The sequence below is a fragment of the Labeo rohita genome, chromosome 14 (genome assembly GCF_022985175.1).
Source record: "Labeo rohita strain BAU-BD-2019 chromosome 14, IGBB_LRoh.1.0, whole genome shotgun sequence".
NCBI classification, from domain to species: domain Eukaryota; kingdom Metazoa; phylum Chordata; class Actinopteri; order Cypriniformes; family Cyprinidae; genus Labeo; species Labeo rohita.
The window spans coordinates 7,429,107-7,456,890 of record NC_066882.1 but is presented as its reverse complement, the minus strand read 5'-3'; the positions used below and the strand labels follow the sequence as shown (position 1 = coordinate 7,456,890).

The following is a 27,784-nucleotide window of genomic DNA, read 5'->3' as shown; positions in this document are numbered from 1 at the left end:
ACTGCTTTTGCTGTATTTTGGATCAAATAAATGCAGGCTTGATGAGCAGAAGAGAATTCTTTAAAAAAAACGTAAAAATCGTACTATTTAAAAACTTTTGAGTGGCAGTGTAGTGTACGTAATGCGTAAAGTCGAGCTAGTGCAAGACGAGCATTTGTGGTTAAAAAATGTATACAAATTCTTATTTTATTTTTAGAAAATAACATTGTTTTGCTAGATATGACCCTTATTCCTCAGCTGGGATTGTGTAGAGCCCTTTGAAGCTGCACTAAAACAGCAATTTGGACCTTCAACCCATTGGGCACCACTGAAGTCCACTACATGGTGAAAAATCCTGGAATGTTTTTCTCAAAAATCTTAATTTCTTTTATAAATGTTTATTCTGGAATTGAACTAATCCTTTAAATAATACTTTTCAGCAAGATCACATTAAATTGATAAAAAGTTACAGTATTCAAAGAAATTTCAAAGTAATTCAGAAAATTTTATTGAGCAGCAAATCAGCATATTAGAACGATTTCTGAAGGATCAGGTGACACTGAAGACTGTAGTAATGATGCTGAAAATGTAGCTTTGATCTCAGGAATTAAAATTCAATTTTAAAATTCATTTCTCACAGAGCGAAATTTTAAAATCATCCGTGTCTGTCTGTCACGTCTCTTTCCTCAGCAAATCAACAACATCAGCGCCATGCTTGTTCTCGCCCGCGCCGTGAACGGCCCCAGAGAGTATGTGCTGGATCTGGAGATGGTTTCTGTGAACCCGCTCGTGAGCTACCACACCAGTTCTGTCCTGCGCTTGACCATCTACGTCGGGCCTCACGCCTTTTAACAGAGAGAGATGTAGAGATGCCCAGAAAGGGAAAAAGGGGGTGGAAGAGTGGAAGCACTGATCGATTCATCCAACAAGGAGGGCTTATGAGCTGAATACGTCCGCCAGCTGACAGACAACATTTTCAAGATTGTATAAAAGTCATTTTCATGCGAGATGTACCAACAACCTCTGCATCTTAAATAATAAAAAGGCTATTAGAGATTTTAAGGACAAAATGTTCGCTATATTGTGTCATATGGAAAATGGCAAAGTTACTAGCTGCACTATGACTCCAAACCTGCTGTACAACCAATGTAAACTGTCTTTTGTCATTTCTAAAAATAGCCTCTTTCTCAGGATGAGGGCTGCAGCTCTGCAGACTCTTTCCACTGGTTTGCTCTTCCAGTTCAGAAGCCAGCAATAATACTTAATCCCTCCTATTCACATAAATGTAGCAAATACAATATCAAGGCTGTAAAAAGAATCTCCGTGTCAAAAAGCCTCTTTTAATTTTCCACTATGTATAATCCATCTCTGAGTTCAGTATTGTTTTTACTCATTGTTGTTATTCAGTAACCACTCAGTCATTCCAAACCTCTATCCCACCACCACCACCACCATCAATAATGCTCATGTTACTTTGTGTTTTTTTTTTTGTACCACGCTGCCATTGTTGTATTTCAATCCTGGATTTATTACTGTAATAAATTTGATAAGACCATAAAATTCTGGCTCTAGACCTACATATGTTTGCCTTCCCGCTGGGATGTTTTCTTGGCATTTCCCAGCTATGCATCCTTTTCCGCCTAATGGAAAGTCTCGCTCACGTGCCCCGCTTAACCCTTCCACCCACCCTTCCGATCTCTTGACTCATCTAACCACGGGATAGACTGGAACCCTACTGAGCAGCTGTCCGCCTCTCTGCTGCCTCATTAGCACAAGCCTGACAAGAAAAAGAACTGATTTAGAGAGCTGATAACATTATATATTCAGTATAATCTAGAGCATCTTGCATGGGAAATATTTTAGGTGCAAGACAGTGACATTTCATTTAGTAATGTGGGACACACTGTTCCAAAAGTCAATCTTTTCTGGCCAATACTGTGTTGATTCCACTGAGTCACAGATGCAGGTTAATATAGATTTCTGGATCTAAACCGGGTCCAATGCTGGCAGCAAGAGGGCTTTGTCTCAATTCTCAGAATGGCATAGAGAGACTCTATGAATGGAATCACAGTGGCTTGAATCATAATGGAGTTATTGTACTTCAGGCTGCCGGTCACATGACTTACAGTGCATGACTGTGTGTAGGAGTTAAAATACATATTTTTTAGATTAATGTTAAATAATATAATGTGTTTAAATTACAAATGGTTTTAATTTAACTAACCTAACTATGTGTCTCCCTTTTAGGAGACACATAATCTAGTCTTAATAAATATATTGCATATAATATAGTATAATATAATATAATATAATATAATATAATATAATATAATATAATATATATATAATAAATTTGAAATATTAAAATAGTCCTCTTTTGACAGAAATGGTCTTTTAAAAAAAAAAAAATTATAATATATCATTTGAAATATTAAAATAGTTCTCTTTTGACAATTGTCTTTTTTTTTTATATAATATAATATAATATAATATAATATAACATAATATAATATAATATAATATATAATAAATTCTGAATTAAAATAATCCTCTTTTGACAGAAATTGCTCTTTTATTTCAAAATTAGAGAATAAAAAATAAAATAAAATATTTGTATTAAAACTCCCTTTTAGTAGACACATAATAATTTTATAATTATTGTAATTATATTATTAAATTAAATTATAATCTAATTTAAAATAGGATTCTTTTGTAATAAAAGGGAAGTTTATAATAATTTATTAATAAATATTAAATTTAGTTTACCTTTAAAATAAGTGCAATTTCAGCCATATGTAGACACCATAATACAGTACAATATAATATAATATAATATAATATAATATAATATAATATAATATATGTCTTTTGACATAAATAGTCCTTTTATTTTAAAAGTAAATAATATAAAAATGAAATAAAATAAAATAAAATATTTGGAACTATTATAACTATTATAAAGTATTTTTAAATAGACACAAAATAATTACAAATATTATAATAATATAATATATGACTAAGATAATATAATAATAATATATAAATAAAAACGGTCTTGCCCTGAAAAGGGCAATTTATAATAAGTTATTAAATTATATTAAATAAATGTATTACATTTAGTCTATCTTTAAAAATTGCAGCCAGATGTTAACATAGTTAGAATATAATATATAATATAATATAATATAATTTGAATTATAATTGTCTTCCTTTGACACAAATTGTCCTTTTATTTTGAAAGCTGACAAATGGTATTATATATTAGAATGTATAATGTATATTGCATATTATTGTTTTGTATTTTACATGCATCCATTCATTCTCCAAACTGCTTATCCTATATATTAAACCGTATATACTATAATAAATATAAAATTATGTTAATAATGCATAGCAAATTTGCCTTCTTTGATCCAAAACTATGCTTTTAATATAAAATTTGAGTTCAAATATGGAAATTAATGCTGGATGGGGTGAGTTGGACAGAAAAATGAATAAAACCCAGATCTTTCCATGATCCGATAAGATACACCAGATACATTCGGACTATTTGCAGCCACACATGAATGCAGTTCTAGAACCTTCCACCGACAGCATCACTGCTTCCGTTTGTTCTTCACCATCTTTTCAGGAGTGACCACTTGCACAGATCAATCAGAGCCGAAAAAAGCAACGGGAAAATACCCACTTTCACGTTTCATCGTCCCCAGCGTTGCTCGCCCGTCCCACTGCCGTCTCCAGTGCTCTGTGCCAACAAACACACACACGCACACAGCGTTCTACCCTCTCTGAAACAACCCAATGATGACTCATTCCCTGCAATGTCTTACATAATCACAGGTCTGGAAAATGACTCCGGTCTGCCACATGGGGGCAGTGCAGCACACAGAGTCCAATGCCCAAAATAGACACAACTTGAAGTGATGGAATCTTGCAGCTGGTTTTGTAACCTAATTGTCCAGTGAACCAGATTCCTTACCTTCTTCCTGTGAACTGACTGGCTACATGTTCCCGAGCTAGACTGTACAACTGTGAACGGCGTCATACAGGCGGTCACACACACACACACACACACACACCTGAGAATCTAGGTGAATGCAGACGGTCACAGATGGCACCAGCAGGTTGTTTCTATCATTACCTCATAGTACAGATCATGATAAAGACGTGTTCTTTAGGAAGTGTGTGACGGGGATGTATGTGGGTGAGAACGTGGCATTCTCACGCCGTTTCCTGCTGGACGGCAGACAAATGCTAAACCCAACTGTGAGCCGAAAGCAGGAGCGAGATGTGCTGTACCCACCCAGCAGGCACAGAGAGAGAGGAGGGCTGGTAAGCTGTGCCAATATGCCTCCGCATGTGGAGGTGTCCTTGAGAAAAGGTGTGTGTGTATGTATGCATCAACCCATGAGTGTGTGAAAATGTTTTATATACAGACTCGTGTGTCACGGGATCCTGTGGAGTGGAGGAACACTCCACGGTTCATGCAAAATGTGACCTCATTTATGGGTCAGGAGCAGGTGAGTGGGTGGAACAGGAATGGACAGGATGTCCCAGGATCAAACTGTCTTTGTACTCAAATGCCCTTTCTGATTATCTATCTTGAACTTTGCTCTCTTTTGAACGGAATAAAGCTGGCTATAGACATTAAAAACAAAAGTATGTTCTAAGAACGTTTTGCTAACCTTCCCATTATGAAAGTGTTCTCAGAATGTTCTTGGAATGTTCTCGGAATGTTCAAAAGTCCAGTGTTTTTTTAAATGTTAGAATTGTATCATTTTACATACATTATGAAAAATGTTACTTTTTAATGAGAGAACATTCAAAAGTAACATTACCATATTTGTAAAATGATAATATTAAAAGTAGTAATGTTTTTTAACCATCTGAAACAATTAGTAATGTTTAAAAAAGTAGTAATGTTTAAAGTAAAGACTTACTTCCAACTAAACTGTTTTAGAGAAAACGTTCCATTAAAAATGTACACTACCAGTCAAAAGTTTTTGCACAGTAACATTTTTTTTTGTTTGTTTTAATGATTTTAAAGTAGTCTCTTCTGTTCCAAGCCTGCATTTATTTGATCCAAAGTACAGGAAAAACTGTAATGTTTAAAATAACTGATTTCTATTTGAATATATTTTAAAATGTAATTTATTCCTGTGATCAAATCTACATTTTCAACATCATTAATGAAATTCTAGAAATCAATACTTGTATTTAGAAAGGATGCTTGAAATTGACCAAAATATAAAAACATTTATAATGTTACAAAAGATTTTTATTTCAGATAAATGCTGTTCTTCTGAACTTTGTTCATCAAAGAAAACAGAAAAAATAACATAAACATAATAACAATAATAATAACAATAATGAATGCTTTTTGTGCAGCAAATCAGAATATTAGAATGATTTCTGAAGGATCATGTGACTGGAGTAATGATGCTAAAAATTCAGCACTGAAATCACATTACATTTTAAAATATGTTCAAATAGAAAACAGTTACTTTAAATAGTAAAATTATTTCAAAATGTTACTGTTTTTGCTGTTTTTTGGATCAAATAAATGCAGGCTTGGTGAGCAGAAGAGACTTTTTAAAAAAAAAAACATTAAAAATCTTATGGTTCAGAAACTTTTGAGTGGTAGTGTACGTTTTTGTGTCTATTAGTGTTACGTGAAACAACATTCTGAGAGCATTCCCTGTTCACTGAGGCCAAATGTGGTTGTCATTCAACCAAAAACAAAACAGTTTTTCGAAATGCCAGCTTTCTGCATTCAGTTCAGTCCATATTAATTCATCACTTTCTTGCTGGGAAGGTGATTCTCAATGCTGTGTCTGCAATCTCTCATTTTGTCCTCACCACAGTGAAACTGTGTGGCAAAAAGTGTGGGCAACTCCAAAAAAACTGCTGATCTGATTATTTCTTTGCACAGCCAGGAACGAGTGCTGTTTTATAGCCGGGAACGAGAGAGTTTTTCCTTCATGGTTGAGTGCGCACATTAATTGAGACACAGGACCCCTCAGGAAATTCCCCACAAACACGGCTACTGTCAGTCATTGAGACCGAACCGCTATATTTACCTATATATATCCATGGTTATTTTTGAATGAAAAGAGGAAACACTATTGCCCCCTGCCTCCTTTTTCAAACACATTAGGCCATTACAAAACAAGCACTCACCGTCCGTGACATCCGCTGCATTAACTACAAACAACAGAAGTATTCATGATATCTATATTTGCTAAGCATGTGTGGGGAGGCGGTGAGCAAAGCAAAAATGAATTTTACATGTAGCTTTAAATATAAACACCAAACAAACATCAGTCTCCTGGATAACAGTAGAGATTAAACTAGTTGAAGCTGGTTTGGATAGTTGACCATCAATCATGTCTCAAAAACCAACTTTAACACTTTAAAACTGTGTCATTCCCTTACTCCACATTTAAAAAAAATAAAGATTCTTTTTTTAGCATCTATGGTTCCATGAAGGGAGACCCTTTTTATGCCCCTTTTTACAATATGTAATATAAGTCTCCCAGAACCCCAGAATGTGTCTGTGAAGTTTACCCCATCATTTATTATAGAATTTTGAAAATGCCCATTTAGAGTGGAAGCAGAAACACGCCATTTTCGTGCATGTCTCTTTAAATGCAAATGAGCTGCTGCTCCCCACCCCTTTTTCCAGAATAAGGCTGTGCCTTTACCGCTCATAATTCAGATACTCTAATAAAAAAACATCTGTTTGGTTTTCATTATCATGTCAATCACACTGAAATCACGCGTTAAAACCATAGTGATTTCAACTTTTGATATGTGACCCTGGACCACAAAACCAGTCTTAAGTCGCACAGGTATATTTGTAGCAATAGCCAAAAATCATTAGGGGATTAAATACAGATCATGTTCCATGAAGATATTTTGTAAATTTCCTACCGTAAATGTGTCAAAACTTAATTTCTGATTAGTAATATCCATTGCTAAGAACTTAATTTGGACAACTTTATAGGCGATTTTCTCAGTAATTTTATTATTTTGCAGTATTTATTTATTTTTTTTGCAGACTCCAGATTTTCAAACAGTTGTATCTCTGCCAAATATTGTACTATCCTAACATACATCAATGAAAAGATTATTTATTCAGCTTTCAGAATTTTGAAAAATTGACCCTTATGACTGGTTTTGTGGTCCTGGGTCACATATACGGTTTTCTGAGCGCACAAAAAGTGGCTGTACTAAACCAAGTACTTTTTCATGTCTTATTGCGCTTAAGCTGTCAAATATTATAGTAAGATCCCATTTCTCCATCACGGGGCGAGCAAAATCTGACTGGCTCTTTTTTTTTTTACAAGCTTGTTCTTTTTCATGTTTTCTGTGTTGGTAGATGCACCAGAGACCCGACTGTAGCACTCAAACATAGAAAAAGTCCGATTTTTATATGTCACCTTTAAAGGAGAAATCGGATGGCCATTTTACACAAGTTGGCATGATTTTTTAGGCTCTTCGTGAAATGTCTTTGACATAATTTGGTTAAAATTCCTCAGTGGTTGTGTAAAACAACGCCTTTTTATCTTGTTAAAAACAGCTCTGTTTACAGCGACCCATTTTGGTGCACCAAAACACCTCCATTGCTTACAAGACACTGTTGTCACTACAGCTGCTCAAGTGTGGAGAAAATGGCAGGCAGCGTATAACTGGCTGTGGGTGGAAATATGCTAATATGGAACAGTCCGTCAGCAGTTGTGGGTGGGGTTTGAGCATTATGACATCATACTGCTCAGAAAATCAAAACAGCTTGATAATTGAGATAATTGAATTGTTTAGGTTTTTGGAGGATAAAAAGGAGCGAATGGATTGTTATTAATGTAAGGAGGTTGTCTACGCATTGCTAACATGCAAACACCATGTAATAGTGAATTTTGCATATCATGTCCATATTTTGCATATGAGGGTTTTCATAGAATAACCACTTTTGGTTCCCAAAAGAACATGTTAGTTCTTAAAAGAACCAGTTTTTCTTAGTGTGAAGAATATTTTAATAACGTAAAAAAAAAACTTCATATAGAGTATGAGTAGATTATGACATCATAATTTTCATTTTTGTCTATGCCTTTAAAGCGAGACACAGCAGGTGAATAGGTTAAAAAAAAATTAACTAATAGTTATCTCCTTACCCCATTGATTGATTACATTGATAATTGCAAACATTTTCTGTATTACAAGTTTTCTAAAATGTTAGGTTTAAATATGCAAATGAGGCATTATTTAATGAAATATGAGCTATAATGAAAACTGCATATATTTATAGTACAAAAATCTCTGTTTCAAAATGCTTTTAATTTTTTGACATATTAGAGTGAAATGTTTTTACAGAGGAAATTTTGTCTCATTTTTGTTCTCATTTTGTCACTCCATAATTCAGAAAATACTTAGGACAGACAGAAAACTATATATTTTTCACAATTTTGGGGGACTAAAATGTTGTATATAATCAAGCAAATTATATATGAACTAATCCCTCTGTAAAAACCTTCAGGATATAGACAGGAATAAAAATGTGTGTGTAAGTGTTACTGAAGTGGAGATTTATGGCTCAGTGTACAAGAAAAAGCTCATTTTCGGAAAACGGCCTTTAAAAATACATATTGTAATTGAAATCCATTGACACAAATAGATAAAGTGCTATAAAAGAAACACTTAACAGTGTCTTTTGGATGTTTTCTTTTCACTAGTCTGAAAAACCCAAAACCAAAAAGCCCAAAATCTTGACAGGTGCATGTAAAAACAGTGTTTTTGCCTCAGTGTTTCCCTTTAAGACAGGATAACCAGTTTGTATCTGGTTTACTAATGGTCCACCAACTAAAAACCAGCTATCATGTCTCAAAATACATCAACACATCTTTAAACTGGATTTTCCAGCAGATTTGTCTAATAAAGCTTATATGAGATCAGAAATAGCCTTTATAAACAAAGGTGTCAGTTGTAATGTTTTGTAGCCCTTGACAGACCGTTAGCAGGGTCCGCGTGGAGAATAACCTGCTCAAATGGGTGACTGGGGTTTACAGAGTTGCTCCATTAGCGTGTCTCATTAGCTTCAGTCCACTGCATCCCGATTAAAGGAGGATCTCCATAGAAGAGCAGACAGGGGCCTCTTTCACAGATGGAGAGTGAAAAGGGACACATGTTGGTCACTTATAATTGGGCCATTTGTTTAAGGGAATTAAATTGACCTCTGAATATTACAGACGCGCCTTGATTAGGGCCTCGTCTGAGCTGGAGTGACTCTGATAACAAGAGTCATCTACCTCATCTGCCACTGATTGGCTATTCAGATGAACCTAACGAGAAGAGCTAATTACATTATATGGCTCACAAACTGGGAACTAGAATCGGGATCGACAGGTAATTTCAAATAAGATGTTACAGTGAATATCTGGTTAGTGTGCTACATTTCTTTATATGCTTTCACCTCTATTGAAAAGCCTTAAAATATACGTTTAATATTAAGACTCCATCTGACTTTCAGTGATAAATGACTTTCATAATCTCACCATTGTAATGCATTGAGGAGCCATCTTCAAGCTACATGCTCGTGGTGGTCAGTGAAAGATACCTCTACAACCCACCCTTAATTTTTTCTCTCTGCGTAAATGTGGTTACTATGATACGACAACGTGTTGCTATGGTCGCGTGGGCGTGCGAGGAGAGGGATGGCAATAAAGAGAGAATTCCTTCATTGAAGAAGGGAGCATATTTTTTAAATCAGTAAAAATATGACACGCAAATCTCATAATGAGTATGACTTGCTGTATTTCATACATGTATGGCCTAAGGATGCACATATGCACATATGAGGCCTAATGCTTCAAACTGAGCATCGAGAGGGGGAAAACTTCTTTTCGGACTTACTAACGCTGCGTGTCAGAGATGGAGAGAGAAACAGACACAGTAAAGTGAGTCTATCCTCATGATGAGTGAATGAGTAATGTGTGAGAGACTGTCACCATGAATGAGCCTGCGGGTGAGAGTCTGACTGCTGAGTGTTAACATAGGGTGTTAAAAAACAGCTTCTGTGGCAAAACGAAATGACGCTTCAGGCAGATTTAACAACATATTGCAAAAATGCAAATCGCACTCACATTCCACTGCTCTACTAGATGACTTCATTCTGTTCATAAAGCTTAAAGGCATATATGAACACATATATGGCGTTAAACAACTCCTGCTCTTAATCAAAACTTTACAGAAAATAGCTTACCCCTGAGAAAGTGCCCTCAATGGTACAACTTTGTACCTGCATATACCCTCAATAGGGTGCATATTAGTACCTTAAAGGGATAGTTCAAATGAAATGAAAATTCATTAATTTGTTCATCTTCGAAGCTATTTAGAGATATTAAAAGATATTTTTGATGAAATCCAAGAGCTTTCTGACCCTGCATATACAGCAACAGAACTGACACGTTCAAGCAGGGTTGCCAAGTCTGCGTAACAAAATCAGCCTAGTTGTTACTCAAAAGTAGACCAGTCACAGCCAAAATTAGCCCAGTTGTATTTTGGTGGAAAATGGCTATCATTTCAGGGGATAAAAACCTGCTTCCAGGATTTCGCTTCAACGCACGCTAAAAACATCCCACGGCAGCAGTATAAAACTAGCCCAATTCCACGGGAAAACCATGGACTTGGCAACAATGCGTTCAAGGCCCAGAAAGGTTGTAAAGACATAATTAAAATAGTCCATGTGACATCAGTGGTTCAACCGTAATGTTTTGAAGCTACGCAAATACTTTTTGTGCACAAAGAAAACAAAAATAACGACTTTATTTAACAATTTCTTCTCTTCCATGTTATTCTCTGCCGCACGTTCACTAGAGTATTACAACTCTTACGTGTGGTGCTGTTGATGCAGGAGCCGACATTCTGATGTACAACCTGGATGCACTGTGCCTTGTTTACAAGCAGAGGAAGACACACTGAAGACACATAAAACAGTATTTTTAAACATGATTTTGACAAAGAGGATCACTTGCATTACTTATTCGACCCAGAAAATACAGATGATGAACTAAGAGAGATGGATGTTGTATGTCAGAACGCCAGCTCCTGCATCAGCAGCACCACACACACGAATTGTGATACTCTCGTGAACTCTCATTCAAGACATGGAAGAGAAGAAATTGTTGAATAAATTATTTTATTATTATTATTTTTGTTTTCTTTGTGCGCTAAAAAGTATTCTCATAGCTTTATAAAATTAAGGTTGAACCCCTGATATCACATAGCCTATTTTTACAATGTCCTTACTACCTTTCTGGGTCTTGAATGTGGTAGTTGCATTGCTGTGTACGGTCATAAAGCTCTCAGATTTCATCAAAAATATTTTAATTTATGTTCTAAAGATGAACAAAGGTCTTATGGCTTTGGAACGGCATGAGGCATGAGTAATGAGTAATTAATGACAGAATTTTCATTTTTGGGTGAACTATCACTTTAAGGTAGTACTATGCACACTTTAAGGGTGGATAAAGGTTAACTTTTGAGCAGCGTTGCCAGGTTTGCACAACAAAACTGCCCGATTGCATTCTGGGGGAAAATGGCTGTCAAAAATCACTCTAAAATCACATTCCAGGCAATCAAATCCTGCTTCCGGTATTTTGCTTCAACCCACGGACTAAAAAATATCCCACGGCAGCAGGATAAAAGTAGCCCAATTCTGTGAGAAAACCATGGACTTGGCAACAATGCGTTCAAGGCCCAGAAAGGTTGTAAGAACATGATTAAAATAGTCCATGTGACATCAGTGGTTTAACTGTAATTTTATAAAGCTATGACAATACTTCTTGTGCACAAAGAAAACAAAAATAACTTTATTCAACAATTTCTTCTCTTCCATGTCAGTCTCTGGCACACATTCACGAGAGTACCACGACACATGTGTGTGGTGCTGTTGATGCAGGCGCCGGCATTCTGAACCTGGATGCGCTGTGCCTTGTTTACAAGCAGAGGAAGACACGCTGTACATAAAACAGTCTTTATAAACATGATTTTGACAGAGGGGATGACTTGCAATTTTGAAAATCCTTACTTATTCAAACAAGAATATACAGTTGATGAACGAAGCAAGATGGACGTTCACATTTCCTGGGCTAAATATGACGTTATTGGGGTTGCTTCAACCCACTGTCATGAAAACAACCCGCAGCCACAGTGTTAAACTTGGCAAGACTGCCTTTGAGTGTACTGCAATTTTTGCACATTTGCTTCTGATAATGATAACCATATACAGTGCATTTACCACCTGACACAATGTTAGTGAAGATCATTTATTGGCTAACAACAACCTCAGCCAAGCAAGTAGTCTGGAAATGAATCAGAATGCTAACAAATAACCCTCTCTAGCTATATTAAACCTCCTTGGTTTGTCCATAGATTTTGGACTGGGGAGGAAGTTGAGTTCTGAAAGTTACTGTATGTTGTACTTTAATGATATGGGAGCATGGACTGCAAAGCCAGTCACAAGGGTCAGTTTTTTAAAATTGAGATTTATACATCATTGAAAGCTATTGATATATGGTTTGTTAGAATACAACAACTTGAAAATTTTGAATCTGAGGGTGCAAAAAAAAAAAAAGAAAAATACTGAGAAAATCGCCTTTAAAGTTGTCTGAATGAAGTTCCTAGCAATGCATATTACTAATCAGAAATTAAGTTTTGATATATTTACAGTAGAAAATTCACAAAATATCTTCATGGAACATCATCTTTACTTAATATCCTAATGATTTTAGCATAAAAGAAAAATTGATAATTTTGACCTATACATGTATTTTTGGCTATTGCTACAAATATACCAGTGCTACTTACGACCGGTTTTGTGGTCCAGGGTCACATATATATTTATGTACTGTAACTCTTTTTTTTAAGTGGTGGAAGGAAAATCTGATTCCTCATCATATGACTCCTATAAGCGCTTAGGATGTTCAGTCAGCGTAGGTGACTCGAGTTGAGGAAAACTGTCAGGTAATGGACTCCCCATTCATAAATTCATACCAATGATTCAGCGGGCCAAAAAAACTCACCCTATTGTTCAAATCCAGCCATGGTAAATGACAAAGGCCATTCTGCTTCTCCACTGCCAACTCTGCGGAAGTGCTCATGCTGCTGAGATGATCACTAATTACAGGGAAAATATTGGTTCCCATGGGGAAAAACATATTTGCTTGCAAAGAGAGAGAGGCGAGTGGAAATTGAGGATGGATAAAAGCAATAATCGTAACTTTAGCCCAGAGCTAAAAAAGGCACTGAAGTACCTTACTTTCTCCCTCCCTGCCTGCGCCTCATTCCCTTCCTCTTTCTAACCATCTCTGCCCACTCTCTTCTCTTCTAATAGTTATGCAATGCTTTATGAAACTTCATGTTCACTTGCTTTTCCATTGATTTGTTGACCTTGCATTTGCATTTTTCTAAATTCATACATATTTTATATAACAAATCACATTTTAATCAGCATATTACATTTTGAGTGAATAGCTGAACTGACAAATTAGCATAAACATCCAATTACATCTGATTACTGACTCAGAAAGAGTCCACAAGATACGAATATTCACTTGCATTTTAGAGAAAGACTTTGTTATCAAGTCTATAAATGCACTACACATTGAAAACACATTGCAGTCAGATCGAAATGCACAGAGACGGGCAAAGACGCACACACTGAATCATTGATCGCTACTACTACAAAGGCCGACCCGAATGGCGAAGAATAATGGATCTCTTATGGTCACTAAGAGCTGCATTATTTTAGGAGAAATTGCAGGATGTGCAGTTAAAAGGACATCTTTCTTACATTTGCGAGGCTGGTTTAGATCAGAAGCTAACGGAGGTGTTTTGTAATGCAATGCCTTTGGCTCAATATGAAATGAGATGGGAGAACAGAGAGCGAGCGACAGACTGAAGGGGAAAAAAATCTGCTGCTTGAGGTCTGTTTTGATGTCACACATCTACATCACGTCACCATGGCAACCTTGCATCAGCAACAACTTACGAAGGGAGAGAGAGAGAGAGAGAGAGGGAGCGAAAAAGGAGGGTGAGAGCACAATGTGCTGGCATGTAGATCTGGAATTGAGTAGCTAGCTTAAACAGCAAGAGGGAAAAAAAAGACCTTATGGAATTATAGAACGAGTTTTGCTGGACTATAAATAGATCGGTGGAAATTTTTCTTGACAAAAAACACAAAGAGCTGTGCAAGAGGTATGCAAAACTACAGCAAGTACTGACATTTGTAAATGAATCAGTAGTCACCATTCACAGAAACTGAAGGAGAGATAGAAATATCTCAACATAAGTCTACATTTTCCCACTGTTCTGAGCCTTGGGTCTAAAAATACACTGCACAGAAAAAAACCCCACCAGGCTGCAGGCTGGGGAAGTATCTCTGACAGAGATGGGGAAGGGAGGGAGGTAGTGTGTGGGTGTCTGAGTGTTACATCTGCTCACTCACAATAGTTTATATGAATCAAGCAGCGCACAGCTGAACAATGCATTAGATAATTTATTATACCTCAGTCTAGATTATTTAAATGCCACGACAGGTGCAACTTCATCGGCCTCTCAGTAGGCGATAGATATCACAACGCTGGCATGGTGCGCTGGCCACTCTCAGCTTTAAAGGCAACCCCATACCCTACTCTTTACCTCTGTCTCTCTCATCAGTTTCATAGACAGCTTCAGTCCTTCCTCTTCCTCTCTTCTCTTCCTCTGGCTTCGGCAGGAGTGGGAGGTGTTGCTAGGCGACAGGTTAGCTCCTTTCTTTCAAGAAGCAGAGTGAAGACCTTGATTCTCTCTGTGTAAAAATAAACAGCAGTATGAAGAGAAAGAATCTTGAGATAGAGGACAAGCATACTTCAGCTGCACAAGAGGCCAATGACATTTTGTTTCTCATTAAAGTATTTTTTGCAACTCTTCTTACTTTTAGCGCACTTACAAAACTCTTTGATGGAAAAGCAAAATTAAACTTGCACAGATGAATTTCTTTAACTGGGTGCAAATATGTATTTTATAATGCATTGCATATTGTGTAATATAATTTGCATTTAAGGAAAAGTTCACTTCCATAACAATTATTTCCTGATCATTTACTCGTCATCCAAATTGTTCATATCTTTCTTTCCTCAGTCGCAAAAAAATTAAGTTTGAGGACTACATTCCAGGATTTTTCTCCATATAGTGGACTTTAATAGGGGGTCAATGGGTTGAAGGTCCAAACTGCAGTTTCAATGGAGCTTCAAAGGGCTCTACACAATCCCAGTCAAGGAATGAGGGTCTTATCTAGCAAAACGATTTGTCATTTTCTAAAAAAAAACACAAATTTATATACTTTTTATCCACAAATGCCCATCTTGCACTAGTTCTGCGATGCACATGCGTGTCTTCACCACGTTGGAAAAGTCACGTGCAGTTAGTTCTTTGTCTGTGTACTCCAGTTCAAAGGTAGGGTAGGGCCAGGGTTGCCAGGTTTTCACAACAAACCTGCCCAATTGCTACTCAAAAGTAGCCCAAAAGCAGCCCAATCGCATTTTGAGGGGGTTCACCGTTATTGCGTTCGGGGGGGTAAAATACACATTTTTTTGGTGGGGTTTCCCTGGTAAAATTAGCATTCCAGGGGCCAAATATTATGTTATTGGTGTCGCTTCAAGCTATGGACATGAAAAACAACCTGCGACAAAAGTGTTAAAGTAGTAGGTAATAGTAGGTAATTAAAGTAGTAGTAGTAAAGTAGTAGTAGGGAAAACCGTGGACTTGGCAACAATGGGTATGGCGAAAAACGCCACTTAGTTTTCTTCTCCAGCTTTAAATTCATCCAACAGCATTGTTTTATCTTTATTTGTAAAGAGTGTTTGACTTTGCATGCTCGCATTGTAAACACTGGATTGTTACTTACGAGCATTTGTTGTTAAAAAGTATATATGTTTTTATTTTTTTAAGAAAATGACAGATCATTTTGCTAGATAAGACCCTTATTCCCTGGCTGGGATCGTGTACACTCTTAAAAAAAAAGGTGCTTTAAAAGGTTCTTCACAGAGATGCCATAGAGGAACCATTTTTGGGTCCACAAAGAACCATTCAGTCAAGTTCTTTAAAGAACCATCTCTTTCTTTTTTATTTTATTTAATCTGAAGAACCTTCTTTTGCCACAAAGAACCTTTTGTGAAACAAAAAGGTTCTTTGGATGTTAAAGATTCTTTATGGAACCATTTAGACAAAAAAGGTTCTTCTATGGCATCGTGAAGCACCTTTATTTTTAAGAGTGTAGAGCCCTTTAAAACTGTTTTGAAGCTGCAATTTGGACCTTCAACCCACTGATCACCACTGAAGTCCACTATATGGAGAAAAATCCTTTAATGATTTTCTCAAAAACCTTCATTTCTTTTTGACTGAAGAAAGAATGACATGAACACTTGGATGACATGGGAGTAAATTATTAGGAAATTTTCTATCTGGAAGTGAACTAATCCTTTAAATAGCATTATTATTACCCCAATCTTTCATTTCAAAAATGCCTTCTGTCTTGAAATTGGTCTCATACTGGGTTGAAAAGACTAGAATTCACATTCTTAAAAAACTGTGGAACCTCTCCACTTCCTGCATGGTTATTTTTGTCCCCTGTGTGTAAAATCAGAGGAAGCTTTAAGTGGGCACAGTCAACTCAGTCGTGCTCTCTGGGCACAGGCTAAATGACATCTTCCTGTTCCAAGGGACATGCTGCTAACAGAAGGATGTCATACTGGGCATTATCCATTTACTTGCATCCGGCAGGCGCTCATCTATTATCTTTTGCCCCTAGATGCTCAGAAAATCCTAACTGCCATGTAACAACCACTACAAAAAAAAAAAAAAGAAAAAAAAAACATTTTTGAATGACCTAATATAGGTTTGACAGCACTATTACAGAACATCCAAAATCAGGTTAATAACAAATATTTTAAACATTTAACAGTTTCCCTGAACTTTGTGTATGTGTAATTTTGAATTATGAAGGGAACACATGTAAAAATCCAAAATGTACATAAGTTTGTTTATTCATGGGAACAGATTTGGAGAAAAGGATGTTCCGCAGTGAATGGGTGCCATCAGAATGAGAGTCTAAATAGCTGATAAAAACATCAAAAACATCAAAAAGTAATCCACACCACCAGTCCATCAATTAATATCTTGTGAAGCTAAAAGATGCAACAAATCCATCATTACGATGTTTATAACTTCAAACTGTTGCTTCTAAAACATGAGCCTTCTGTCGATAATGTTGCTTCTCCACTGAAAAAGTAGTCTTATCTGAATCAGAAATATGCACAGATCAAGCACTGTTTACAAGCAAAAACTAATGTAAACAAATATGTTAGTGGATTTTGATGTGAGAGGACAACAGGAGATGGAATTATTCACTGGAGGAAGCATTATTATGTTATTATTATGTTAAAATGTCTTGATGCATTTGTTTCTTACAAACACACAGCCTTTTGCTTTTTGGTAACTGATGGACTGGAGTAGAGTGGGTTACTTGTGGATTATTGTGATGTTTTTATCATTTTTTTTGTTTGACTTTTATTCTGACGGCACCCATTTATGCAAAGGATCCATTTTGGTGAGCAAGTGATGGAATGCTAAAAAAGTTTCACATGTGCATTTGCATGCTCTGGATCCTAATGATAGGTGACCACCCATTTAACTTATCAGAATGGTGCTCATTGACTACAGCCAACTGACCAGAAATGAGTTCTGAAGGAAACCATCTCAACAACAATGGTGTTCTGCTTTGTCTCTGCTTTGAAAATATCAAATAGCAGAGGCTATTCATTCAAACTATACCTTGAGAAAGCCACACAGAAAGCCTTGCAGATAGAGGACCTTGCACGCTTCAGTGTTTCTGAATCACTCTGTGGGCCTGCTGAACACAAAAACCCACCAACTATTTTGTTAGATAATAGGTGAAATTTGTTAACAGCTGACCACTACCAGGGTTTAATCACTGATGGTGCGCTGCGATTATAAAGGATCATTAGGGATCAGCTTGATCTATAACCAGCAACAACTAATACATAAATCTACCCCTGAATATGACTGCATTCTAATTAGTCTAAGCAACTATAAGATCCATTTTCTATTATATCAAAGGCAACTAAATGTAAAACTTTAATTCAATGAATCCTGCATTGACTTAATTAGTCAATAGGTAATAGTTTAGAGACAACCAAACAGGGCATTAACACTAATAATCAGATGCAGAAGGCAATTTAAAGGGGTCATGATATGAGAAATTCAATTTGCCTTGATCTTTTGGCATATAAGAAGCTTTTGTACCATTAAAACATAAAATGTCCTCGTCATTATAAACAAAGCATTTATTTAATAAAGCTGCAAATATGGCTTGTTTGGATCTGAGGTGCGAGATGACATCACCAGATCACAGTCATTTGCATAAACACTGCCTCCAGAGCAAGACATTGACGAATGGTCATCTTCACACCATAGGCCCCGCCCACTGGTGTTCAGTCACTTGATTAGGCTGAATGCAAATAAAATAGAAATTACAATCACTGCCGCTATCTTGTCTACATTGGATGTAGTATATAGATCCACGTTCACTTTCTGACACAGTCCACGTGCTTGAGTCTGTCATCAATAAAACAAATAGAGTGAAAGAACGTTCGCTTTGACGCGTTTGGTTCAAACTGCTCATTCGCATCTTTGTACAGACATCAGAAGGATCCCAGTGTAAGGAACAAATGGATAGTTTATTTTTAATGGCATCCCAGATTGTGTCAGAGAAATGTTCAGAGCATTTTGTTTTGTAAATGAGGCACAGTGTCATGAAGAGTTCACAAAGGCTGCATTTACACTGCAGGTCTTGATGACCAATTCTGATTTTGTGACCATATCCGATTTTTTGGACGATTATTTCTTTTAAAAGTGACCCGTATCCGACGTGTGCATTTTACACTGCACTTGGTGAAACAAACCAGAAATAGCATATATGACATCACAATCAATTTCAATATTACATGAACTTTAATTTATTGCCATGGAATTCGTATTGAAATGTTTTTAATGCAATAGGACAGTGATTATGTACTCAGCTCCACTGAAAGCTTGCGAGTGGAATAATCAGGTGGTAGATAATAATTAGGGGGCAGCTGTGGCCTAATGGTCGAGTCGGGCTTGTAATCAAAAGGTTGCGGGTTCGAGTCCCAGGTCCGGCAGGGATTGAAGGTGGGGGAAGTGAATAACCAGTGCTCGCCCCACCCTCAATACCACGACTGAGGTGAGTCCCTTGAGCAAGGCACCGAACCCCCAACTGCTCCCCGGGTGCCACAGCGATAGCAATATGGCTGCCCACTGCTCCGGGTGTGTGTGCACGCACTCACTACTGTGTGTGTGTGTGCACTTGGATGGCTTAAATGCAGAGCACAAATTCCAAGTATGGGTCACCATACTTGGCCACACTTTCCTTTCCTAGATATTTAAGCATGTCTGTCCGCTTACATGGCAGATGCAAATACATGTATCCAATTCATATCTGATTTATTTCCACATATGAATGAGGCCTGAAACTGATCGGAGAATCCATGTGATTTTTTCCTGGTTACATGGACGTGGGCTATATTTGTGCCACATGGGAGGAAAAAAAAATGATCAAGCTTGTCTGTTAGCTAGTTTAAGATGGGATTTAGACTGGAAGAACAGCTAGTCTACCCAAAACCAACAAAAACCAACAAACCATCATGCTTCACGCATATAACCCACCGGCAATTAATATTCAACCCCTAATTACTCCTATTCAAACAATTATTTTTGACCACGAAATGTGTGATTTAAAAGACTACATGCGTCGCCGAGGACGGTGAATCTTTCTGAGTGCGTTTGTCAGACACTTGCCATGGGGTATTTTTAGAAAAGCGAAACGGTCAATTCACGCGCGCTCCTCACGCGCGCAACAGGTTTCAGAGACGTGCACGTGCCTCTGAGATAGGCTGGTGAGTGAGTGACGAACACATTTGAATTCCGTCTAAAATAGCACGTCGCTGATAATTAAATAGATACTCCTCTCCATATGTATATTTTAAATGATCTCTCCTGGTCATTTATCATGAATGAAAATGAAAAGCATGATTTATTGCATCGTTGTGAATGACCTCGGCAAGCCACAAGGATAGCACTGTGCTAACTTTCCTAAAAGCACTGGAGTTTCTGCATGTTGCTAAAAATAGCTCACCTTCACTGAACAGGCTACTTCGCTTCCTCTCAGAAAAAGAATCGACTCGTATGGCAGAACCGCAGCGAGAGCGCTGGAGTCCCTCTGCACGGGATTTCTGTCTGTGACACTCGGCTTGTCGGATATTAAGGATGGAACAAACTGTCCTGTCCAGGGAGAATACAAAGAAGCGTCAGTAGAGCTTGTAATGTAAATGAGCAATTGTTTGACAGGTGTTTTAGGTTAATTAGGGGAGATCAGGGAGTGGTTTCAAGCTTAACACCAGTTTAACCAATTAAACGAGCTATATGGATGAAATCATGCATGCTCAACGTTCTGAGATGCAGTAGTTTAAAGTATTGATCTGTGATCATAATTGATATTAGATGACAGAAAAAGTACAATGTAGACCACATCTGAGAGTCGTTAACCTATATTTCTTGTTTCCAAATTTATTTGCGATTTTAACATACATTTTTCATATGTGCTTTCATATTATTTTAACAAGTAAGTGATTACCACAATGTAACTATGTAATGTATTATCTAAAAGTACGCACTTTGTCACTTTTTGAGATTCAAGAATCACACATGAGCAAAATCCATTCAGTGAGTTAGGCATGATGGATAACCCTACCTGATGTCCATTTAATTTTTAAACTTACTGTCTCATTCAGACTGCCCTCGTCAGGAGCATCTCAAGTTCATAATGAAGCAACCAATTATGTGCCCCCTATTACTGTGACTACATATTGCGCTGATAGATTCTGAGTGAGCCATTGGCTCTTCCCCACAATGTCGCTTTACGCACACAAACTCATAAGACATAACTTAATACAGCTGCTGTCCTTGTCTATGCTCGCCCAATGTTTCCCTTATAAGGACAGAGAGAAAGCATTTATGTAATAATAATTAGGCAGAGATTTCGGTGTTCTTGGTTACCCCGTCTGGTTCACTGGGGCACATGCAGTGCTGCATTTAAAGTCATCATAAGCACCGCAGCGCATTGTCCCGCATCTGCCATTTTGTGAATGGAAATCCCTTGAAGGATTCATTCTGTGGTCACACGGTTTGTCAGATGTGGAAACGCAGCGATGCATGAAATTACAGTACTAATGTCAAGGACCGCGTCCGTGATTCCATGCATTCATGAACATGCAGTGCAAGGCACTGGAATACAAGACAGAAATGATTTTCTGAATCATATCTGAACTCGGTCGGTTGGAGGCAATCAGCATGCCACACAAGAGGATTCGGGGAGAGTGGTCCTCTATCTCGTTCGTATGCAGCTCAGAAACAGAACCCCCCTTCTCTGTACACGTCTATACACCGGAGTGCGGTGACTCCGTCTACGTTTCACTCTCTGTCCCCGCCCATTGCTCGGTTTTGTCCAAATCGGGCTTTTTGCGTCGCCGGAGCTCCCGATTTCAAGCCAACGTCATCAACGGAGAGAGGGGATGCTGACGTCGGAGCAGAGTCAGAGCGCACGGGTTGGGAGGGGTGAGACGAGTGAGTTCCAGCATTGCTTACACTGATATGAGACGTATAAATCCCCCCCGGCCCCCCTTTTACTCCATCCCCCCTCCCCTCGCGCTCTTTTTTACGTCGGTGTTGGCGCGTTGGGAGCCCCCCTACACTGGTGAAGCCCCAGCCTATATAAGTTACCGGCTTGCAATGTTACTCCACCAGATTTACGGACTCCGGATATCTGGGCGAGAGACGGCTTCAGCAGCAGCCGACTGACTCAATCTCCGACCCGGAGGAAAGATCCATCCAGCCTCCGGTCCGCAACCTGAGCCAGGCGCTGTGGCGGAACCGCGGGGGGAAACCCGGGAGAGGCAGGCGAAAGGAGAAGAGCAGCCGTACTCTGGACATGTGCTGAGATGACACACCTGTGAACACACGTAAACTCTTTTGGGAAGGAGCCTCACACTTTTCTCAACTTGCACCGTAGTCAACACTTTCAGCGAACTCAGAAAGAGTCCTCAGCGTCAGTCACCACAATGTATCGGTCCACCAAAGGAGCGTCGAAAGCTCGAAGAGACCAGATAAACGCGGAGATTAGGAACCTGAAGGACTTGTTGCCCATCTCCGATGCGGACAAGTCTCGTCTCTCCTATCTGCATATCATGTCACTGGCTTGCATGTACACGAGAAAGTCTGTCTTCTTCAGTCAAGGTAAATTTTAGTTGTTTTGGGAAAATATTGTAATCCGCACAGCTTCATAGATCTGACATTGTGTTGAGGCATTGCTGCATATTATGCTCTTGCTGCCGCGAGTTGATGCAACAGGTGCATCTTTAATACATTTTTAACACTATCTGCTATCTGAGCTGCTTATGCGTATGAAAATACGAACAAATAACTATTTTTAAGATACAAAAGAACATGTAGTTCAAAAAGCGCTTTTGCGCTCTCCATGGTGCTGAAACACAAACGCTGTCCATGGTGCTGAAATTCAAATCATTCTATCGCATTGGTAGATTTTCTTTCATCTGTCTTGTGAATGAAACGTCTCGGTTTAATTAGACATAAATTGCTTCTTTCAGATACAGCTGGCAGTGCTGAGGAAACTGCGGGATTCCTCACGTTTCATGAACTGAATGAATTGGTACAAATGATGCCAGGTTTTCTTCTGCTATTGACTGGAGAAGGGAAGTTACTGTACCTGTCAGACAGCGTCTCTGAGCACCTCGGACACTCAATGGTGAGTGAAGCAGACAAAAAAAGTTATTCTCATTAAATCTTTATATGCTTTCACCCCAGTTATTATAGCCTATTCATAAGTAATATGAATAAAAGAGAAATGTCGCCTACAACGTGTTCTTTTTTTAATATTTAGGTAGATTTGGTCGCTCAAGGGGACAGTGTGTACGACATAATAGACACTGCAGACCACTTTATTATGAGGAGTAACTTGGTGCCTCCAACCTCACCTGACACAGGTAAGATTTTAATAGAAAGCCACACAGACATGTAATACATATCGGATTTCTAAGTGCTCATTATTTTCATGCCTTTCCTCCTTAGATCGTCTGTTCCGCTGCAGATTCAACACCTCCAAATCAGTGCGTAGGCAGAGTGCAGGCAATAAGCTTGTTTTAATCCGTGCCCGCTGCCTGTCACAAACTCCAAACGAGTCTTCCCCAGGATCCTATTGGACGTCCAACCCAGTGTGGGTGTGTTTCTGTACTCCTCTGGAGCCTCACACTTCCCGAAGTGGAACTGCCCCGGACAGAGAACCACCTTCAGCTCCAGCACTAGAAAGCAGCTTCTTCCTGCCATGTTTTCGTTCTCAGCACAGCCGTGACATGAGACTTCAGGAAGCACAAGACAGGTGAGGTTAAATTCCTTCAGTGTTTTAATAAAATGGTGATGTACTAATAATAATGTGCTTTGAAAAAAAAATGCTAATTTTTCTTTTTTTCCAACTTTCAGTGTGAATGTATATTTGGGACTAAATGTGGAGACTCTGCGGTCCCAATCTTGGTACAGCTTCCTGCATCCTCAGGATCTTTCACATGCCTCAGCTCAGCACTGCAGCCTATGTGAGTCTCACTTCTGAATGACTAAACACAAAATTCAGCCTTATTTGCTTGGTTAGACCCAGCATGAGCACTCTTCTAGCTCACAGTTGCCTATCAACATTTGACACTTACAGAGAGCAATACAGAGCAATGCAAAAAGCACTTCTGACCACCCACCAAGACATGACATAAAACCTCTCAAGAAGTTGAATGTGTTTTGACTTACCCATCTTTTTTTCCACACACAGTGAGAGAGGGAGGAGAGGGCAGGTCTGAGATGGTGGTTCGTGTAGAGACTGCAGATCACTCGTGGGTCTGGCTTTACATGGTCTTGCAGCTGGAAACTGGGGAAAGCCCTATTGTCAGTAACAATTACATCATCAGGTAAGGCTTAGCATTCATCTGTAAAATCAAGACTAACACCCAAAGCTGAAATAAGTAACAATATCACTAATTCTGTGTCTCCTTCTCTTTGCCACAGTGAGACAGAGGCCTGGTCAGTCAGGCAGCAGCTGAGCTCTGAACAAACCCAGCTCTCCTTGGTGCTGGGCTCAAGCACTTCCCAACCAGAAAGCCTAAGCTTACAGAGTCCAGAAACACTCTCAAGCCCTGACCAAGTGTTTACACCAGGAAGCAGTGGCCTCTCTGGTCAGTCATTCGACTTCAGCACGGCCGCATGCAGTGCGGGATCTACTGAGGAACAAGGTGGCAGCTCGTCAATGGAGCCTGCACAACTGGAGAGTGGCCCACGTTCCAGTCTCTCCTCTTTGGAAGAGGAGAGCTTCTTCCAACATGAGCCAAGCGAACCTGTGGCCAGTCCTTCTTCTGCATCATCTCCCATTCCAGTCACGGTTGCAACAGTGTCTGACTTGGACTTCCTCACTCAGAACATTCTGCTGCCACCAGCATTCCAGATAGATCCTCCTCTACCAGCCTTGCCCCTTCCTCTTCCACCTGTGCCTACCTCCCAGGCCCAACAGACCAAGGAGTTTGTGTGCACACCCCCATACACACCTCAACTAGGTGGAAGCAATTTCCCCTTCGGGGAACCTCATTTTAGCTTTGATCCTACTGGGGCTACCACACCACCTCCTCTTGCTCCAACTGCAACAGTAACAACGACGATGGCTCCATCACTGTCTCCATCTGCACCATCAAACCCACAAGGCAGCCCACCTCCTCCGACGACAACACTCTCAACTATTCTGCCTCTCACTATAACATCTCCAACCACAGAGATCCTCTTCCCAGTGGAGCCTTGCAGTGGGTCGCTCTATGAGAAACTCCCTCCTACTCCTGACAGTCCTGGTGATGGCGACTGCACGGTTATGACTTTACCAGAAGTCCGTGGTCCGCTGTATGTCGACGTCCCCCATGGACCGCTACCTTACCCACCAGAGGGTCTCCTCACACCTGAAGCCTCACCTGGAAAACAACCCAGTCTACCCTTCTTCTCCTCACTACGTGAGAGGGAAAAAGAGAGAACGGAGATCTCGCTTTTAGCCCAACACATCAGCACACTAGTAGAGGGCTTCTACCTAGATCCACTCCTGACCAAGCTGGTTCCTTCCACCATTTCTGAACGCTCTCAGTCTCCATCTCTTGAATCTGCAGGACTTGATTCAATCCCACTGTTGGGTGATTTCTACCCGCTCAAGTCCTGGAAAGGCCTGGACCTGCCCTTCTTCCCGGATGATGACTCTCTGTTTGAGGAGAGCGTCTTGGAGACCCTTCTGCAGGACCTGACGTCCTCCCCTCCCCTTTCACCGACACCCTCTTCCTCCTCTCACTCCAGCTCGCCCTCCTCCCCCTCCACTCCTGAGTGCTGGTGCCCACCCTTGCACTTTGACGGGGTCTCTGCTGTGAGTGCCGGTCACTTCTGTAGCGTCCAATCGGCGCACTGTAACAATGAGGCCGGGCGAGGGGCTATGATGTCGCCAGTCAACACAGGCAACATGGCAGATGGGAAGGCGGCAGGCGAAGTTGCCATGGAGACAGAGGTAGCATCATCGCCTCTGTTCGCGGGCATACCAACATCTCCACCACTGCAGCTAACTGCCTCCCCCGCCTCCCCAGTCTCCTCGCCTATCAGCCCCGCATCGCCCGGCCTGCCCTGCGCCCAGTCCCTCTTCGAGGAGCTGGCCGCCCTGGAACCCATGTTTGGGGCAGGTGCCTCGATCGCCCCCGGCCTGGGGCAACAACCTGAGTTGTATCAACTCCAAAGTCATGCGCCGCAACAGTGCTTCCGCAAAGGTGAGAGCTAGTTTTTTTGGTAATTACTTACCATTTCTGATGTTATAATGATTGGTTTTAACATTTTGCCCCCCTGTTCTTTCTTTTTGTCTTTCAGATGGGAGTGGAAGTGATCCTCCGTTCTAAAATAAGTCTGTGACTTACTTCATTAAGTATGGCATATTGTCATATTTCATGGAGCTACTTTTGCTGAAAAGTGAATATTAATTAACTGTATAAATATATACATAATGTATATAATGCCAAAAAAGACTTGAACTTCCTCAAATCCATTGAGAGTAAATCGTCCTGTTCACAATTGTTCATCAAATTATCCATTTGTTTATGTTAAAAATAGTGCAACCCTTCGGTAGCAATGCAATATACTAGTCTTAAACAAGTCCTAAGAGGACTATGAGGTCAATTTATGTCTTTCTGCTATAATGTAACATGGGCTTATATGGTTGAGAGTTACAGCTCTGACTTTGTAAGTGTAAACCGACTTACAGACTTGCATTTGTATTCACTTGTAGTGAAAAAACTCAGTTGTGAACTTTGAGGACATGAAAAAAGATTAACATTTCAGTGAGAAACAGCAGATAGCTTATAGCTCAATGCTTGTCATCCAGCATCACACACACAAAGCCCAATGTGTGGAAAGTATTCAGTTCAACATTTGGTCATTTCAAAAAGTGACCAGTTTCTAAAAGTATCAATATCAGCATGTTTCCCACAGCTGATTTACTTTACTCTCCAATCTTCCAGCTCAGTAACTGTAACGTCCGAAACAAAATTATAAATGACAGATTTCAGACTACATTGGGCTTTGAGTTTGTGAATGCACTTCTTGGACATATCATTTCAAATGTGTTTCAATGTGATGTACAAATGTGAACAAATTCCACTTCGTGTGCAAGACAAGTCAAGTTTTCACATTGTTCTCCTACTGGCCGGTGGACACAAGCTGCAGCGGAAGCCGCCAGGGAGAGGGACAAAATATTGTGCATGGCTTTGCATGCACGGACATTACCGGACTTATTTCTAGCTACTACTGAGCGACGGAGTAACGAATCCATTCGACCGGCTACTCCGATGGACATGGCTAGAAGGAATTGCACTGGACTTTTGCAGCATCAATATTTGTAATGCTTGCAATCTGCTGAAGCTCTCGAGTGCCTGGCACATCAAGAGGTTGCAGACCTAAGAGAAAAAGCACCTTTATTCAGTGAATACCACGGTGACATCGTAACTTTACTGTCTGCGGTGTGGAGTGGTGACAATGACTGTGTGAATGATCGATTCTTCTTTTTTGAGAGGGGTTAAAAAAACGAAGCAAAGTTTTGTTTTAAAAAATGAGCGAGAAAATACGGATGGGGTTCTATTTCTATTCAGTTACTAATCGACACGGGTTGAGAATGGTTCTATTCCCATGGTGTCGACATGCTAACGTAGAGTTGTCTACGGTCAAGTAAAGGATTGATTCCTATGTTCTAGCTATTTACATGCTAAGTTTAAAAATAAAAAGTATTTTATTGTATGTATGCTGATTTACAGGGTGCTTGGTGCACGTGCCTCTAGCTAGGCATGATGCGGGACGGTTAAAGATTGTAATCATTTGTACATTTGTACAAACAACAGTCTGTACATATCAGAGACATTTCTATCGTATGAGATGAAACATACTTGACATATGCTATTTATGAAGAATGGACATTGTGGATCAGTGTTCTTTTGTGTCGCTGATAAGTGTATTTGGTCGTCAAAACAGAGGCATTTATATTAAAGTGCACTTAAAAGTA

The 27,784-nt window shown here is 39.3% G+C and overlaps 2 protein-coding genes and 1 long non-coding RNA gene across 4 annotated transcripts in view; 2 read left to right on the top strand and 1 right to left on the bottom strand.

The window, feature by feature from the left end:
* Window positions 1-1,550, top strand: part of efemp2a (EGF containing fibulin extracellular matrix protein 2a) — a 17,421-nt gene extending 15,871 nt beyond the window's left edge. The window contains exon 11 of the mRNA XM_051127490.1: window positions 670-1,550. Coding sequence (XP_050983447.1) covers window positions 670-831 — 162 coding nt within the window. The 3' untranslated portion in view covers window positions 832-1,550. The remainder of the gene's footprint in view (window positions 1-669) is intronic.
* Window positions 1-24,071, bottom strand: part of LOC127176072 (uncharacterized) — a 26,826-nt gene extending 2,755 nt beyond the window's left edge. For both annotated transcript variants that reach the window (XR_007829055.1, XR_007829056.1), the window contains exons 1-3: window positions 23,980-24,071; window positions 20,249-20,394; window positions 14,674-14,821 (exon numbers count right to left, since the gene is read on the bottom strand). This is a non-coding gene — a long non-coding RNA (uncharacterized LOC127176072). The remainder of the gene's footprint in view (window positions 1-14,673; window positions 14,822-20,248; window positions 20,395-23,979) is intronic.
* Window positions 21,900-27,784, top strand: npas4a (neuronal PAS domain protein 4a). Its single transcript, XM_051127481.1, has 8 exons — window positions 21,900-22,404; window positions 22,776-22,933; window positions 23,069-23,171; window positions 23,257-23,563; window positions 23,665-23,774; window positions 24,002-24,137; window positions 24,235-26,006; window positions 26,104-27,784. Exons 1-8 carry the CDS (start codon window positions 22,230-22,232, stop codon window positions 26,130-26,132), a joined length of 2,790 nt encoding a protein of 929 aa, XP_050983438.1. The 5' UTR covers window positions 21,900-22,229; the 3' UTR covers window positions 26,133-27,784.